At 37.7% G+C, this 19,144-nt stretch overlaps 1 protein-coding gene across 2 annotated transcripts in view; it reads left to right on the top strand.

The window, feature by feature from the left end:
* EXOC5 (exocyst complex component 5) overlaps nt 1-15,772 on the top strand; it is a 29,837-nt gene extending 14,065 nt beyond the window's left edge. The window contains exons 5-18 of one of the 2 annotated variants that reach the window (XM_040600332.1): nt 228-292; nt 713-741; nt 896-1,005; nt 1,475-1,519; nt 1,619-1,759; nt 2,831-2,913; nt 3,361-3,570; nt 4,760-4,907; nt 7,096-7,204; nt 7,971-8,091; nt 8,859-8,945; nt 11,679-11,787; nt 12,828-13,043; nt 13,489-15,772. In XM_040600332.1, the coding sequence (XP_040456266.1) occupies nt 228-292; nt 713-741; nt 896-1,005; nt 1,475-1,519; nt 1,619-1,759; nt 2,831-2,913; nt 3,361-3,570; nt 4,760-4,907; nt 7,096-7,204; nt 7,971-8,091; nt 8,859-8,945; nt 11,679-11,787; nt 12,828-13,043; nt 13,489-13,677 (1,662 nt within the window). In that variant the 3' untranslated portion in view covers nt 13,678-15,772. The remainder of the gene's footprint in view (nt 1-227; nt 293-712; nt 742-895; nt 1,006-1,474; nt 1,520-1,618; nt 1,760-2,830; nt 2,914-3,360; nt 3,571-4,759; nt 4,908-7,095; nt 7,205-7,970; nt 8,092-8,858; nt 8,946-11,678; nt 11,788-12,827; nt 13,044-13,488) is intronic. The other variant, XM_040600331.1, reaches the window with a different exon arrangement.
* Nucleotides 15,773-19,144: the final 3,372 nt, after the last annotated feature.

Raw genomic sequence — 19,144 nt, forward strand, 5'->3', positions numbered from 1 at the left:
AGATTTTTTTTATCATGTTTTGACCTATATAACTTTGTTTTAAAAAATACTTTCAGCATCATGAAAGTGCATTACAGGAACTTTAAGGGGATGCTTTCCTCTGTGGGTATATCAAGTCAACCACCTTTAGGAATAGGAACTACATGTATAAAAACTGGACAATGGAGGGGGAAGAAAGGAGTAGCTCACAAACCTCTAATAATTCTGTCTTGTTTTACTCTTAACAGATTAAAGAGGCAGCTGATATTATTCAGAAACTGCATTTGATTGCACAGGAGCTACCTTTTGACAGGTAAAAATCTATCTTTTTTAAAAAAAGAAAGATCTTCTATAGCTATAATTTTCTGATGCTTCTCTACTTTTTTGGTACTTACTTAGTGATTCATGTAGCTTTTGAGACGGATTGTGTACTTAATTCTCTCTCTATTCTGAAATTTGTGTTCACGCACTCATGTTGTAGGATCATCTTTACATACACATCCTAAACTGCTTAACAGATTTTTAATGGGATAATTTTGCTGTGCTGACTTAATGCTAGATTTGAATTAGATGCTTGTAGGTTTTTATGGATGTAAAGTGTATAACTTTTCTGTCGTCTTTGTGTTACATGTTTTCATTTTTAAGTAAAGTGCTTCTTAGTCATGATCTAGGATGTCTGTGATTTCTTGTGATGTGGATTTGAATTTAATCATGGCATATTTTGTTGTTACAGGTTTTCTGAAGTAAAATCAAAGATAGCAAGTAAGTTATCTATCCAGTTCAATCCATATTCCTGTATTTGAATTGTTAAAGATGATTTAAAAAGTATGCAATACTGTCAGGATTACTTTTTTTTTGTCAGTGCTTGTATTACGTGGCCTGACGGATTTTTGTTGTTATCCCCTTTCCTTTCCAGGTAAGTACCATGATTTAGAGTGCCAGCTAATTCAAGAGTTTACCAGTGCACAGCGGAGAGGTGAAATCTCCAGAATGAGAGAAGTAGCAGCAGTTTTGCTTCATTTTAAGGTAAAAACTGAGGGTTTAAATTTAAATACATAAATAAAACAACCGAAAATACAATAAGTACCTGTTTTAAGTGAACATATTTGCATGGGCACAACCTCCATGTCAGATAACATGTATGACTTTTTTAAAATATTGAGTTGTTCCATCTGAAATCAAATGCAGGGGAATAAAGGAGGCAGGTGATGGACTGGAGGTTGTGTCAGTAGAGACCATTCTAAGATAATCTTTTCTTGTATGTGTATGAACTGACCTTCATGCTTGAGAAAGTGTTGAAACCTGTGGTGTATATCGTAATAAGTGTAGTTATGTTAGGTGTGTGACGGAAATGGGTTTGAAAGAGTCTACACTTCCAATGTTTCTGGGTTTTTTGCAATAACGTTTTCACAGGCATTGTATTTCCTTGATTTCATTCTATACCGAAAGCGTGGGCAACCTGCTTTAACACCGAGTTGTTTTGCTCCTTCCATAGGGCTATTCCCACTGCGTTGATGTGTACATAAAACAGTGTCAAGAGGTAATGCATTTTGTTTTACATGTATTTCTTTGGGTATTGATTTATTTAGTTGTATAGGTTGTTGTAAATATATTATGAAATGTGCTTCTAAAACCCTAGGGTGCGTTCTTGAGGAATGATGTCTTCGAAGATGCAGCCATTCTCTGCCAGCGAGTGAATAAGCAAGTTGGAGAAGTCTTTAGTAATCCAGAGACTGTGCTAGCCAAACTCATTCAAAATATCTTTGAAGTTAAACTCCAGGTATTTCAAAATTTAACGTTGAAGTTTATTGAGGAAACTTTTCATCCAAAAACATTGTATCTAGTGATAACAATTAATGAGAATTTATATTATTTGTAATCTTGTATAAGGATGTAGAATCATAGCTGATAGCTCTGTAACAATTCAGATAATCAAGCCTATATCGAATAAAACTGTTTGTGCTGTGAATACAGTATGACTGAAAATATTCCAGTATGTGAAATTATACAGGAATCAGTATGTTCATTGGGTAATTAATAAGATGTCATTTGCATATTTGATTTCTTCTGAGTGCCCCCTACCAAGAATATGTCAGGAAAAATATGTCAGTTTCACATTTAATAAGTATCTTTAATCTGTTCATTCTTGAAATTGGGTTTAATGTGTAAGGTTAGCACTGGGTAAGTGAAAATAACGAAGTTGTGCGTACTGTCTCACAGCTCATCCAATATTTATATGAAGGTCTAGAACAGTTGAAAAGACTATGTTTTCTGTCCTGCAAGTACACTTGCTTAAGTGTGTGAAGTCAACAACATGACTATTGGCTACAAAAACCAATTTCTCTGTAGATGTTGTTCTTGTAGCGTAGAGATGGAGCTTGTGTTTCAGCCTCAAATTTGTGTGTCAGTTTTGACTTAGTGTTTTATGGTAAATAATATTTTTGTCCAAGTATTCAATGACAGGAAGGCTCTAAGCTTGTATCTGCTTTGTGTATGTATTATGATAAGCAAATATGTAAGCATTTCCTTTGCTTACTGTCAACTGTAAATGCCCCTAGGCTTCCAGTGCTTTTGATTCTTAAAAAGAGGGAGTTTTGTGTGTGTTGGTCAAGCATATTTTCAAAGCACTCTGTCTTTTGTCTCTGCTTCATGCTCTACTGCTTTGTATTACTAAATAATTTTCTTCTAAAAGGAATGCAGGATCTGTATGTAAATGAGAGATTTTGAAAAAACCCAACATGAGTTACCTTAAGTAATATATATACTTTGCAGTAAACTACATATAATCTGGCACATAGTATCACCTGTGGATGCTAGTTAATCTTTTAACAGATGTATCAAAATTTTACAGAGTTACGTAAAGGACCAGCTAGAAGAACACAGGAAATCAGATGCAGAACAGTATCTTAAGAACCTCTATGATCTATATACAAGGTATTTACATGTTGATGATGAAATTATTGTGTAGATACTCTTGTAATAGTTGTATTATCAAGGTGTAGGAAGAGGAACCAAAAGTTTAAACTTCTCAAAAACTGAAAATATTTTATGGCCATTGTCCTTACAATGATTGCTTTCCTAAAGAAAATTTTAAATTCCTATTGTTATTACTTTTAATGGGAAGTATTTTTTATAGTGATCTTTGAGAGTAATTTTAAAACGGTGTAAAAGCCAGTTCTCTGTATCTCACTGGCAACTTGCTTGCTTGTATGTAATTAAGCATGAATTATGCGAAATTTTTTACTTAAATGTAAAGCTGCTAGAAGTCTTAATCGCAATCAGGATTCTGTTGTGCTGTGTACTTTACAAACATGTAATGCTGTAATTCATACAAATTCAACCTTTTCCTCCTCTCCCCTTCTTTGTTTCTTTTGCATAAAGAACTACTAATCTGTCAAGCAAATTGATGGAATTTAACTTGGGTACTGATAAGCAGACTTTCTTGTCTAAGCTTATCAAATCCATTTTCATTTCCTACTTGGAGAATTACATTGAGGTGGAAATTGGTTATTTGAAAAGTAGGAGTGCTATGATTCTGCAACGCTATTATGATTCCAAAAACCACCAGAAGAGGTCCATTGGCACTGGAGGGTAAGTTTCTTCTGTGAAGTTTCATACTTTTAAAATGGAAGGGAGGTGGTAAAGGGAAAAAACGTAGTATTTGCTATGTTCGATGTACAGTGATGAACTGTGAAAGTGCAGGCTTCTAAAATAACCTGCAGCTTTTTATAATTTGCTATCAGTTTATGTTCTGTTAAAAAGTGTATTGCTCTTGGTACATGTGAAAGGTGATGCATGGTATTTATGCGCTCATGGGAAATGAAAAATACCAGTTAAACCTATGTTTCAACTTAGGATCCAGATCCACAAAAGGACTGAAGCAAAACTAAGGTACCTAAAGCATGTGTATGTGTGTATCTAAAAGCATACATTTTTTTTCACCTGCCCAGGTCTTGTGGTCCCCTCCCAAGACCTAGGAAGGGGAAAAGACCATAGCAATGTCAGTGAGAAAGCTCTTAATGAGCCCAGAAGATGCAATGGACTTAGAGAAAGGTAAAACAAGACTTCATTATCCTCAGGGCAGAGAACTAATAAAGGACTAGTGAGAAGTGGGAAAGGAAGAATTAAGACTTGTGTGAAGCAGAGGTGATAAGACTACTGTGCCTTTCAAAGAGCTACTGGGTTCAGTGTGTCAGGAATGTGAAAGTTATTTAAAGAGAGCAGCAGCAAAGTAATTAAATGAATGAAAAAACAAAGATGAAAATTTAATTTTCTTGGGGAAAATTAAATTTATGGTAGTGAGTAACTTTATGGGTTGTTTTATGCATGGAAATGTGTTAGAGCATGCTTGAGTAAATCAGCACTGCTGAGATAGTGGAGGAGGATGAGAGGATTTGTGGGCGTGGATGAGATAGAAAGCTCTCATTAGTGTTTTGAAAGTACAATGTGACAGAATGTATGGAGGCTAAACCTTGTCCACAGAGCATAAGTGCCATAGGATTCAATTGAAATTATTTATTCCACAATGGGGAATAGCTGGTCCTATGGTGTGAATGTGCCATGGTAGAGCACAGTTGACCATGGAATCAGAGGTGGTAGTTTTGCATTTACTGGCGATGTTTTTTTGAGCTTGCAAGACTGTCTTAATGCTTGCATATCCTAAACTGTGTCTTGGGTTCTGTTTTTTAAGTTAACAACTAAATTACCCTAAATCATTGTTGAATTTGAGCATCAAAATTTCCATCCAGTGAAATCCTCTTTTGGTGTATTTTTATTCTAGTATTCAAGATCTCAAAGAGAGAATAAGGCAACGTACAAACTTACCGTTGGGGCCAAGTATTGACACACACGGAGAAACTTTTCTGTCACAAGAAGTGGTAGTTAACCTTTTGCAAGAAACTAAGCAAGCTTTTGAAAGATGTCACAGGGTAAGTTCGCTGTCTGTCGTCTCCATTAGTGATATAATTTTGTGCATGAAATCAACATTTTGTGGTTCAATTTCTGATTGAAGTGTGATAGGAAGAAAGGAAGGACATTATTAAATGAATAATAAACATGTATATTATAATAAATATATTTTATAATATACAAAACTTTGTATTTTTCACTGGAGCAGGGTCATGATGGAGGCTAAGGAATTGATTTTTAAATGTGGATCAAGTTGTATTTTGTGGGGTTTAATACCATCTATTTTTGGAAGACCTACTGTCTGCGCTGCTTTTCTTAGTAAATTAGACTGAAAACCTGAGAAGCCTTTAGTGTATTTTTTTGCTACTTTAAAGTACAGGGAATAGTTCAACAGTTTTGTTTTCCTGTGTCTAGTGCCATTTCTTTTTGCATTAAAGAATTATCACCAATAAAACACTGAGAAGAATAATCTTTAACATTGTTTACCTTGGTAACCATCTGCTGTTCTTTAAATTCTTTAGTCTAACCAAAAAGATATGTTTTCCTTCTGATTAAATTGCTGTTTTTTCTGCCTTTCAATTACTGTTTGTCTGGTACTTTACTGTAAACTAAAACCCTTGAAATTGATTTGCAAACTTAAATGCTAGAGATTTTGTACTAGCTAAACACACTTGATTTTTTAACAGATTTTAATACCTCTAATTCTATATTAGCTTAGTGCAAAAAATAACATTTCAGATGTTTAGAAATTTTAACATTTTATAAACTTAGAGGGATCAAAGATATAATGAAATACTCATATGGCACTGTTAGCTGTATGCATTGGGAATGACCACCTTCCTAGTGGTGAAAGTCAGTGACTGCAAGGCGAGCAGATAGATCATTCTTTTTTTCAGTATGGTAGTTGCTAGAAATGGTTGTTAAATTAATTCATGATATAAACTAACTTTTCAATTATGCACAATTTTTTCATACTCTGTCTAAAAACAATTGTAGATATTGGGATGGAAACCAATGCTAAATGGATCTTGGTGTGCAAGGAGATTTTTAGAATTAAAGGTGTATGACTTCTGCATTATCATATATGCTGTTAGGGTTTTGTTTGTGGTTAAGGCAACTCATTATACAATAGAGAAGCTCCATGTGTCCCTGGCTAATGGTAATACTTATGTCAGATGACAGATGTGTGCAGATACACTCTGTCCCAACTGTGACTACTTTAGGAAAAATATTTCTGATAATATAAAATAATTCTGAATGTAGCGATATACTGAAGCATTTTGGTGTTTGGAAATCTCTGTAAAGGTGTTTTATTGTTGGATTTTTTATTTGGGGTTGGTTGTTTTGGGGTTTTTTTGGAATACAGCAGAAATCTTTGGGAACATCGTTGCATAAAATTTGAATTGCCATAGTAATCTTTCTTAGTCCTAGCTTCATAAAGTCTTCACATAATTCCTTAAAAACCAAAGCTGCATTTCTTATATACAAAAGCACTGTCACGTTTTTCTTTAGAAAAGGGATTTACTGACAGGTTGCTGTCCAAAATCCCATGTTGCTTACAGCTCATAAAAGTACAGATGCTGTGTGTATATGTGGGCATTACTTCACTTAATAAAAATTTTCATGCTCCATTGACTCCATCTGAACTGTGATAAATGTAGCTGAGGTTCAGTCTGTGTTATTTTTTTTCTGCAGCACTGTGACAGTGCTAAAAGAACAGTGCACTGGGTGAAAGTGAAGGTCCATCAAACCCAATGTCCTGTCTCTCACTGTGGCCAGGGGCAGAAGCTTAGTAAAAGAGGAAAAAAGGCAGGGTATGGATAGAGTCACCTTTTCTGTATATGTTTTCCCAGGATCCAGTGGTATGCAATTTAGGTAATTTGTGGGGTTACATCTGGACAATTGTGTTTTAAGGACTATTAATTAATATCTTCCTTTATTATTACTATAAACTGTTTATATTTTTGCTTTTTGTAGCGTCCTTTGGCACGCTAGCTTCAGTTTACTCATTAATGCTGAAGGGTCTATTGATACTAAAGGCTGTTCCTGGATAGTTTTCTCTATGGATACTTTTCATTTAGAATAAAATTCCAGTTATTCTGGAACACTTGTTGCATTTTAAGCTATTCCCTATGCAATATCGGATAAACTTTCAACTGTATGTAGAACTGACCTTTAAGATAGGTGTTTATTTCTTTTTCTTTAAAGCTCTCTGATCCATCTGACTTACCAAAGAATGCTTTCAGAATTTTTTCTATGCTTGTAGAGTTCTTATGTACTGAACACATCGATTATGCATTAGAAACAGGCCTTGCTGGTGAGTATAGTTTTTTTTCTGAGCATTTCATCCCATTGGCCTTTTTGTGCAGATGATCTTTGCAGGTCCTTGCTGTGTCTTATTGATTGGCCTTGTTCAGAATGTATTGGTTAAATGAAATTTGTTTTGTGTATATGGGAGGTGGCATTTAATGTCTTCTAAAGAGTACTTTCTATTTGGGGAATTGATGCACAGATGGACGCTACTGTCTTCAAAAACTGTATCACAGAAATTGGGCCATTAGTGCTCCCAGGCTCTTTTAATTGTTCTCTGTGCCATAGCAGGAGAATATTCATATATTGAGGTTTAGTGTCTTACATTTTATGAGAATTCTGTGTTTGTTTGTATACTCATGCATTTTAGACAGTAAATAAGAAAACTGCTTGTATTAAAGAAGTTGAAATCTTGACAGTGAGAACCTATGTTTCTTACATGAAAGCATAAAACTCATGCTCTGAAGAAATACTTAAATTGGCTGTTCCATTTTGCTTTTAGAAATTTTAAAAGCAATATATTTCTGTGCTTACGGTTATTTGATATAGCTATGAGAAGTCTTCTATATGTGGCACCATAGTAAATTTTTGAAACTCTAAGCCTGTGATTTAAGCTATGAGAACTATTCTATATATGGCACCATGGTAAATTTTTGAAACTCTAAGCCTGTGATTTAAGCATTCATGGAAAAACTCTGCATATTTTAAAAAAATCATGCTAATTATAGGAACTGCATATCGTTAGAATCCTAATGAAACCTTCTTTGCTTTAGGCATTCCCTCTTCTGATTCAAAGAATGCAAATCTTTATTTCCTGGATGTTGTCCACCAGGCCAATACTATTTTCCATTTATTTGACAAGCAGTTCAATGATCATCTGATGCCATTGATCAGGTACCTTTATTTTGAGTAGCATTTCCTTTTGTGAATGGTCACTTTTGGTGAAGAAAGCAACTTTTTTCATTCCTCATCTCTATTAAGAGGAGTTTATTCTTGGAGTGGTTCAGCTTGATCTTGTGGGAAGACAGAACACTAATGGACAGGAGAAGGGCTGTTAAACAAATTGTTTCCTTGGAGAACTTACGGGAGAGAGGGAGTTCCAAGAGTATCGGTCCTTAGAGGCCTCACTGCTGCATTAACAGGCCAGGACTAGAGGGGGTTGTGGCTGCTCCTTGGGGTGAGCTGGCAATATCGGGGCTGCTGAGACTCCTGGGAGGACCCCACAGGTTCTGCAGAGGGAGCAGCTGGCCATGCCTTGGGAGCCACACATGAACTAAGTGAAAGCTGCATGTTGTTGGGAGCCACAGGTTGGATATGTGCGAAGCAGAGCACACTGCTGTGCTGTGAGTCAGCGTGCGTGAAAAGCTGAGTTTGCTCGCTCACGCGCAGGGGCTGGCAGCAGCCGAGAGGCACTGCTTAGTGGGCACAGTGCTGCCCGGAGTGCATCACAGCACTGCCCATCAGCGCGCGGTGTGTCCTCCTCAGGGCCAGATGGCTGTTGATTTGTTGTTCTTGAGCTGGCTGAACTCCACCTAAACTAGTCCTTTCTGATGGGATGGGAAATCTTCACACACTCCTGGTGTAAGAAGCAGACCCTGTAGACAGATTTGTTCTGCTGTATTAACACTCTGTCACACACCCAACCCTCTATACTGTTGCAGTTCTTCTCCTAAATTATCTGAATGCCTTCAGAAGAAAAAGGATATCATAGAACAAATGGAAGTGAAGCTGGATATGGGCATTGATAGGCAAGTAGAGATTTAAACTTTCTGTTAATCACAAATTCTTTCAAAACTCCTTTGTGATGTATGTTAGCTTTTTCTTTTAAGGATTAATTATTTCTGAACACAAAATTGATTATATTTTTTAACTTTTTTTTTAACCCATAAATACACATTGTGGTGCATAGGAAATGTAGATTTTGTTTGTTTAGAGGGCCATATTTTTCATGGCAGATTTCTGACCCATAAATACTTCTGGAAGGACATAAAAGGATTTGGTTACATTGAAAGAGTGCAATAATTCAGTGTTACCTTATTGTCTCAAACTACTTTTTTCTACTGTAAAGGAGGGAGGAATGATGATTGAAATAGATGAAAAACTTGCAGGATTTCCATTAGGAACAAAGTTTGACAAAAATAGGTTAGGTGATTTGCTTGAATCTCTGCAGTGCTATGGATTAGACCTAGCCATAGAAATCTGTAGACCTGGAATAATTTTGATTCTGACATTTACTTGCTTTGAGGTTGACTAACTCATTTAATCTTTTTTTTTTCCTCTGTTTCTCCAAATAAAAATGAGGGGATAGCTACAAAGATTATAAATTAAAATCATAACTGGTTTGCAGTAGAGGAAAATAACAAACTAATATGCTTAATATTAGGAAATTGATCTGTTGTGCAATGCTTGACATTGAACCAGGAAGCATGTAGTGTTCTTGTACTTCAAGGTGGCATTATTCAACCAAGCACACGTTACCTAAGCATTCTGTGCCTGTTTCTCTCTGCAGTAACAGAAATAAGCCATCCTGCAAGTAATGGGAGCTACTCTAAACTATTATTGAGGTTTTTGTAAGGATCACACCGTACTGGAGAGGGATGAAGAGAGCACTGTATAGGAAAAGGTGGCATTGCAATTGTGTCCTAGTGAGCATTTTCTGCAGAGAGAGGGAGGGGAAGAGATTTGCTATATTGTTTTGCACCTGTGTTTTCGGTAGGTGCAAAAAGAAAGGTGGAGGTAGGGGATGTGTAGGTGGCAACTGAGATTTTAGCTGCTTGTGCTGGAAGTGACCATAGAAGTTTAAACACAAAGTTTGAAATACTTGAACCATAAAGGCGATAAGCTCAGATCTAGACAGACACAGATCAGTCATCAGCATCAGAATAGTTTGTAACTGTTTTTGTAAATAATACCTCACAAATGACAGTAAGACATAAGAGAGCAAGTCCCTGTTGGAAAATGGTATGTTCAAAGGTTTGTGAATGGAGACTTCAAGCAAATTTGTGCTTTGGCACAAATAAGAGATGAGTTTTGAGATAAATGTTACATGTTAAATGTGTTTGTGTGCCTGCTTGCATGCTGCTTTGTGGTGCCAGTGGTGCTGCTGAGCATCAGTTGTCTTGCTTAAAGGAATGATTGAGGGTTTTTTAAAAAAAGAAAATAAATATGTCTAACTGTTGACAGTTATCAGATCTGAGAAAGTCCGATAGCAGTTTCTTGAATGCCATTCATAGCAGTTGTCTACCTCTGCAGAAGGCAGTATTAGTCAAACAAATTAGTTCAACTGGTTTTCTTTCAGTACGTATTCTGTGTAAACAGCCTTCTAGGAGTATTTATTGAAAATGGAAATGCAGGAGAATGCAAGATAGAATTTCTTTAAATTTCTATTGGTATGTGGATTGTTGAATGAAGTACAACTAAAATGTAAGTCTGAGCTCTATGTGTAGAAAAAGAGTTTATTCCCTCTTCGGATACATACATTCTTCTCCCCTTCACCCCAGCTTGAATCCTTCAAGGCCTGTAATTGCCTTGACCATGTTTTCTTCAGGGAGGTTGGAGAGGTGAGGGAAGTAAAGAAAACAGGAGGGGAAAAAAAAAAAAAAAAAAAGGAGAGACAGGGAGGTTCCTGGTGAAGGTAGGCATTGAGAGAGCTGTGCAGCCTCTCTCTGCTGCTTTGCTGTTTGACCTTTAGTTTGGACTTGAAGCAAAGCAGGGCCTTGACCTTAGATAGTGTTCTGAAAAGATAAATCCTGTAAAGGAGAAGTAAATGACACTGTAAAACACTATTAGATTTCTGAGAACAAGAGAAATACCAAGCTTTGGCAAAGGAAGAGGGTTTTCCCTTTTTTTTTTTTTTTTTTCCCCCTCACCCCTTCAGTTTGAGTGTTTTCTGATGCTTCCTCGTGAGTAACGTGCTCTATGCTACTAAACTCTTTGAAATGCTTCCTTCAGCTATCCAGTTCCCTCTGCATTGAGGAATGCTATCCAGTTTCTCTTGAATAGCTGGATTTGAATGGGTTACCTTACAATTAATGTGTCCCCTTTAAAACTAGCTGGCCAGCATGCTGTGTGCTGTGCCCCAGGACATGGAACTTGGAGGAAAGAGTTTTTAGGGTTGTTGGTTGTTTTGTTTGGTTTTTTGTTTTTTTTTCTCCCACTGATTCTTCTTTTTCTGACTATGTAAAATCAAGCATATCTTCTCTATAGAATTGCATTGCAACTTCCGAAGAGTGTGTATGTCTGTGTGCATGTCTGTTAAATGAAGTACTGCCTTTGACATGTCCTAGCACTGCTTGCTTCTTGTAATAAATGTTTGCTTTTAGTGCATCTTCATAGATTACTCGAGTGTTAGGTAGCAGGGGTTTTCCTCATCGCTTTATGCTACTTGCTTTTGTAGAGAATCAATTAGTATATGGAAATATAAAAATGAAGGAAATTAAAATGTTTGCTTCAAAACCCAATCTGTATTTGTAACTTTAAAGGACGCTGAATTGTATGATTGGACAGATGAAGCACATCTTGACTGCAGAGCAAAAGAAGACAGATTTTAAACCAGAAGATGAAAACAATGTTTTGATTCAGTATACTAATGTAAGTAAACTGAGTCCCAGCTCATCAGTATAGGTTCAAACGCTCATGAGTCTTTTCAGGTTCAAGATGTTCCTTACCAGACTTGTGTTAGACAACACGTGTATCTGATTAATTTACTTTAGCTATTCCATTTTGCACTAAGCACCTCCAAACTCTGTTGTGGAGTGTTTTCTCAAGCTGAAAAGGAACATTAGCAGTTTAGTATCTAGTGTCAGACACAAATCAGTAGGTGCTGGACGAACTGTCACATTCTTGCTAGGAGGTCCAGAGTTGAAACAGGGGTTTTAGCTGACAATTAGGTTTAAGCTATCAGTTTCAGAAAATCAATTATCAGGTACTGTCTAGTTGCTGGGTGCTTTTCCCCCTTGGAATGGTAGGAGCACGACGAAGCATAACAGGTTTGGCATGAACGTTCTTTGCTGCAGAACATTGTCTCTACCACCACACCTGTCCAAATCCCAGCCTTAGTGGCTGCTGAGAAGCTGTAGTGCTGGGTTACATTAGGCTCTTGTCAGGGAAAAATGCAGAGAGGAGCGGAGAACTACAGTCAATGGGAAGAAGTGAGAGCATTGCCTGAATGCCTACAGCCGGGTGGGAATGGGAGAGTTGGCGCAGTAGCATGTACACTCTGGTACTATGTGGGAAGGGTGAAGGTGCCTGTATAGCTGTTAATTTGGGTTTATAACTGCAGCTCACAAGAGGCTTTTAAACACTGTGTGTCATCGTTGTCCCCCCACTCCCTCCCCTTGGTTGATTGTTGTTTGAATTAAAAGCCGGAATTAAACTGTTCTATTCTGAACTGATGAGACAATATTCAATTAAGTTATAGTTCTTGAATCCATCTTTCTACTCATGTTTTTGAATCTTTATATAGCAAATACAAAAACTGTTGGAAAATTAATAAATTGGAGGATGAGTAATTTCAGTGATGTGAGAATTTTAAAGACAGTGACTGATGTTCAGTTTATGATGTGGAAGTCACTTTGAGAACAGATTTCTAGAAAGTAAGTTACATAATTACTTTTCTTAATTTTATTTAGGCTTGTGTTAAGGTCTGTGGCTATGTTAGAAAGCAGGTGGAGAAGATTAGAAGTTCTATGGATGGCAAAAACGTGGACACAGTTTTGATGGAGCTTGGAGTTCGTTTTCATCGACTTATCTATGAACACCTACAGCAATACTCCTATAGTTGCATGGGAGGCATGTTAGCTATTTGTGATGTGGCTGAGTATAGGAAGTGTGCCAAAGACTTCAAGGTAAGCTTGTACGGGTTAGTAATGTACAGCCATGTTGAAATTGGTAGCCAGACTATTTTTAATTGGATGTCTTTTTTTCTTGTTTCTGTTTTAACATCACCATTTTGTATACCTTTGTTATATAACCTGTTACTATACCAGCAGTTCTTTATCATGTCCTAAAGAGCAGTTTCCTGCCAGGTACGTATACTGAAGAAGTGTTGAGTTTGCGTTATTATGTGTTCTATGTAGCACTGTGTGTGTGTGCGTGCATATCTCCCAACAGATGCATATGTGCGTGTGTCTATATGTGTGTATAGTTATGCACACAAGGAGAGAATGATGGATGTGAATCCTCTGTCAGGAAGTATTTTGAAGATCTAGCTTGACATTGTGTTATTAAGACTTCAAGCAACTCTTAACTCTTAATATTTGGGTTTTTTTCTTTCTTTTCTCTTAACCACAGATTGCGCTGGTGTTACAACTCTTTGATACCTTGCATGCACTTTGCAATCTTTTGGTTGTAGCCCCGGATAATTTAAAGCAGGTTTGCTCAGGAGAACAACTTGCTAATCTGGACAAGAACATCCTTCACTCCTTTGTTCAGCTGCGTGTTGATTATAGGTCTGCTCGTCTTGCTCGTCACTTCAGTTGAGAGCATGGAAAGAAATGTTGTACCTTTGGGTAGGCCTCAGTTGTTAGAAAGCACAGGGAATGATTTCTTAACAAACTGTGGTTGTAACTTTCGTGGGATAATGACTGTTCAGAATAAAGCAGCAGCCGTATTTAAACATGACTACGTAGAAGGCAAGCAGGTAAAAATCTGGATGATATTTCATGTAAGCTGAAGTTCTCCAAGTGAAGAATTTTGCAAGTCTACTTGCTACTGATTTTTTTTCCTTTTTTTATTGGAACCATGTTGGCATAGGAAAGCAAGTGGTGCATTGAAAGTATTTTAGTCTTCAATATTGAATTATCAGATACCATTTGTTAGACTTGAACTACAGAGCATAGCATAGGTAATGGATTACATAGAATAGACCAGCGTAGAAACATTCTTCATCAATTTTAATGACTTAGACTTCAGCACAGCTAATCATAATCAAATTATCTTTGATTGGTGTTTCTAAGTAATTTCTTTCATTTAAAACATTATCCTGCTCAATGTAATTTCTTGCTCTAATTAATTAGCTTGGAATTTCTTTGAGATGTAGGAGTAAAAGCAACATTATCCCAGAAAGATGTAATTTATTCATTGTGTAGCATTCTAAACAGAACTAAGTGGTGAAAAGTTTTGGGGTTTTTTTGGTTCTTTTGGCTTTGGGGTTTTTTTCGTACCTAATAGTCAAGGGCCTACCAGAACATACTGGCATTGTATGACCTGACATTATTGTTTCTGTTTGATACTGGCACACTGAATTTTATATATACTCCTAAAGTAAATGCAGCGGCCTTGCCTAAGGCATTTGTATAACAAGGTGAAGGTGCCCATTGTTGGATTAATATGAGAACTTTCTTCTGTCTCTGTTTTGTATGTAAATAAATTCAAATTATAACAAAGTGAAAGGATAAAATGCAGCCCAGTGTTTCATATATGAAAGGAATGGACAGCAGCTCTAGCCAAAACCTAGAGTTGAAAATTCCTGTGCTGAAGATAATTGATACTCAGTGCCTGAGCAATATAAAATGTTGAAGTGTGCAAATGCTGCTCTTTGACCGATCATAATTTTAATATTGGAGACAGGCTATTTTTGTCCATTACTCTCCAGTGTTTTTTCAAGGTGTTTCTGAGATGGACCCATAGTGTGCGTATAGTGAATTGAAGCAACAGTGATGTTTGAAATATTTGGGGTAGCTTTTCCACAAGCAGTTGGAAATTTCTGTAAATAGACTTTTGTTCAGGGTGAGCTGTTGTGGAAAACAGGTTGGAACTGCTGTGGTTTGTGTCCTCAATCTGACTTACATCATGCCTGAACAAATCATCTGTACCACTTTATTTCTACTCTGAGCTCAGCATATGTTATGGAAACTTCTTTCACTCCCATCTTCAGAGCAGCATTTCTATAAATTTACTTTATGGGTTGATCAAATCAAACTACTTTCTGCTTTTGTTAATGAATTCACAAGTGTAGTCAATATTGACAGGCTTGTGCGGAACTTCTCTTGGTTAGTTGATGTTCTTCTGCTTCATTTTATATTTAGCAGAGCATTACATCAGCAAACAAAGAGAACAGATGCCAGACTGTCTCAAAGTATTTGGGAAGACTGGCTGCTTTGCTGAGCTGCGTAGCTCTATGCCTTGGCCATGGCAAAGCCACAAAGAGTTTTGGACACTGGAGGAGGCACATGGCTGTACTGCTGCCATTGTTTTTCAAAAGCTCTGGTGTGAATTCAGATGATACCTCTCTGTTACCTCTGTAACTGAAAGCCAACAATTTTAAGGCTGTGGTTTTATTAATACGAAATCTTTCTACAAAAAAGTGTCAATTTGTAAACACTTCAGAACAGTGAACATCGTCTTAAGATTGCAGATCACAAAAGTGCTTCAGAACTTGTTGTATGATTGCTGGAATTTTTTAAGGTTGTATGAAATGTGTATTTACCATATTTCTTGCTTTATTAGCTGTGTTTTCCATGCATATGCTCAGTGCAATATTTTCATTATGCCTGTTAACAGGAGGCAGCAAAAAGTAGGTGAATACTTAAACTTAGATATGTAAACTTTTCCTCAATAAAAAGAATTCCCTCTATACACTTTTTTTTTTATTTCATTTCCATGTTTTTCAAACACCTTTATACTCAATTGTATAAGCCCTTCTGGGGGGGGTGGCGGGTAGGGGGTGGGGGAGGAAAAAAGAATAAAATGTAGTTTTACTGACCAAATTTATAACTGGTGTGAGCTTTCCCTTTCCTTTACAAAACCTCCCCATGTACACACTGAAGGAGTTACTATTTCTAGAGAAGACTATGTTGTCAGTAACTTTACTTTGCAAGTTGGAATGGGATGGGCTGGGGAACTATAATTTTCATACATTTGTAAGTTTAGAGTTCTTATAGCATGTAATCTGGGAAAATACTTCCAGTGGCTTTTGAGTACAATAGAGTACTATCCAAAATACAAATACACCTTTTAATGTTCATGTACTGAGTTAAAGTATTGCTTTTCTAATGTTCACTCCTAGAACATAGGCATTTAACAGGCTGGCAGCCAAATGAATGCCTGAGAGGAGGTGTATATATGTGTGTGTAATTATGTTGTCTACAATTGTTGAAAATGGCTTTGCAGTAAACTGCTGTAGGCTGGAAAATAAGCTGTGTTTTTACAAGTCCTATAATTTATTAACGTGATTTGGTATTGTATTCTGTTTGCATCTGCACAGAGGGCAGGAAGGAGTTGGTGTTCTGTAAGAATACTTCTCTCAACACAAAAATATAAAAAATTGGGAAATGGAAGTGCTTGGAAAAACTAAATCTAGATATTTAGAAACAGAGGGTAAGGAGTAAAGACACGAACTAAAAGGATATGGAGACCAAGCAGTTTTCAAGTAGCATAACACATAGAAGGAGGTTAAAATGTGATTAATAGAAACCCGACGTACACATCACAGCAGGATTGGAATTAAAATCTTCACAGCTGCGTCCCACCCTGAAATGAAGTGAGCTCTAGAGAAGGGGAACTGGCTAAAATACTTTTCCATGGAGCTGTTTATTCATTTTGAAACCGTTGGATTCAACAGGAAGAGACTATCCGTACATGAGTATGTCTGCTGTGAAGGATAGGTAGCAATGCTGTGAATGTGACCACTGCTTATTTCCACTGTGAGGAGTAGAAGTGCATCAACAATATGCAGTCTGATCGGAGGGAAGGAGAATTTACCAGAGCTGAGTTGATTTATTTATTTATGTATTTATTTTTAAGCCTGCAGTGATCTGGATAATGGTAAGTGACTGCTTGATTTGAGAATGGCATGGTATTGACAGGTGGCAGGTCAGTTTATATCACAATCAATAAGAAAATTTGGGTTGGGGGTTGGGGTTGTTTTTCCCTCTTCGCTTTCACAGTCATTTTAAATCACTGGTTGCTTCAGCGTGTAACTGCCACAGATAACTCACAATTTCAGTTGCCTGAGGAGGAATCCTCCACCATATAGCTGGTGCTGCAGTGTTGTGATTGAGTGTTGTTTGAATAGATTGCTCCATTTCTCTGGGAAACGTGGCAAAAATGCTGCATTTTACAAAGTGCCCTGAAGAGGGTGAGGCCTGCTGGGTTCCTTCGCAGGCTGGGTATGTGCTGGCCTGTTCTTCAGAAGCCTGTAGCTCCAGGTTTCTCAATCCAGTGTGTGTGTGACAGTAAACCTAATGTACTCAGTTTTAGATGTCATGACAAATTCCAAACCAGAGGGGTGCTCTTTGTATTAAATTTCCATGGCAATAACTATCTTAGTTTGGATTAGCACTTGAGCTGAACCAGTTGCAGATAGGGAAACCGGGCTGAAGCGATGATTTTTCCTTTATGAAGAAGGTAGATACCTAAATAATTGCTTGTCTAATTTTAGATGCAGGTAGGAGCTGCTCTTTACGCTTCTTGTCCCAGGAGCTGTAGGGAGGATAAGTCAGCCATCAGCACCAAAATTTACTCTTTTTTTAGAAGACAACCGAAAGGTAGGAGCACCTTTCCTGTCCTGATGTTCTGCTGGATATTGGCTTCCAGGCATTATTTCCAGCACTTCTGTGCTAGTTGAAAGTGGAGCTAGCAAAACAGAAATCTATCTGCAATTGGGGTGTTTTCATTCTGGACATCAAGGCTGGCACTTTTTTATTCTTTCCTTGTGTTTCCACACCTGTTTTAAGGCACGGAGGGAGCCAGATCTGCCCAGTCGTGTTCACTGCTTTGCTTGTCTTTTTTTCCTCCATTCTAATTTCTTTTGGTGGTAGGAGATTTCTATACCATGTCTTCTGCTTATCTTAGAGTGAGGAAGCAGCTGTGTTTGCCTGTCGTCTTTTCTCTTGTGTGGGGCACTGCTTACTCTGTGTCAATACAACCCTTAGTGCATGGGGAAGCCTTGGTTTCTACTTTTATTCTATTAGCTTTACATCCCTATGCCCTGTTGTCCTTTCCAAATCTCAGGATTGCACTATCCCTTCCCCTCTGTTACCACACTACCAGAGAAAGAGAAACCTTTAACTTTGCAGCATGGCTTCTACGAGAGCTTTGCATATTATCTAGTAGTTCTTCATCCACATGTAGCCTGGTAGGAGGAGGAGTTTAGCTCCCTTCCCCTTTATTCCTCTACTTTCCCCATATTGTCTGATCTTTGTAGGTCTGTTTCCACACACTCTCCCATGACCTGACTGTGAGGTACATTGTTGCAGCTTCATACAAGGGACCAGCCATGGGGGGAAGACCGTCAGTTCTCTCAGCTTCAGCATCCTTTGGGTGATGTGCCAGGATAGTAACGTGAAATGTAAAGTGGAGCCATCTCTGAATAGTATCTTTGAGAACAGCTTAACAAACCAAAATGAATTGTTTTGACACTTGAGGGTCAAGATATCTTGAAATTTTATTTGCCTGTAACTTAAGTTTATCCTCATTGTATGGGATGAAAATAAACTTGAGATTTCCTTATAGTGGTCCCAAATCCTGCTCATGTGCACTGCTGTTTCCCCTCTGTGAAGCGAGGGAACCTTGGAGCTGAGGCGGCAGTGCCGGCTGAGCTGCAGGCTGTGGCAGTTCCTACCCTTGCCACACTAAAGCCTGCCCTGGTTCCAGCCGAGCAGCTGCCTCCGGCTGCTGTGAGGGGTCAGCATGCGTGTTCTCTGCCTGCACTTACTCTCCCCTGGTTGTGTAGCCTCCACATAGGATAGCGTGAGGCTTTTGCGTCACCTTTGAGCTGCAGAGGATGTCTTTGCTTGTCCTGTGTGGTCTGCCCAAAAGGGTCCAGTAGTTCTGAGCTACAGTGTGTCATCCTGGGAGGGGCAGAACTGTTCCACCCTAGTCATGTAATTTTGGAGCGTGTGTGACGTTTCATGAGACCTGTAGCTGTCAAGTGCTGGCTTGTTCAGCTGATCTTCTAATATGCGCTATTCTTTGAAAGTTGGTATTTTAAAATTTTTCTTCTTGA

Source organism: Falco naumanni, chromosome 7, assembly GCF_017639655.2.
Source record: "Falco naumanni isolate bFalNau1 chromosome 7, bFalNau1.pat, whole genome shotgun sequence".
NCBI lineage: Eukaryota > Metazoa > Chordata > Aves > Falconiformes > Falconidae > Falco > Falco naumanni.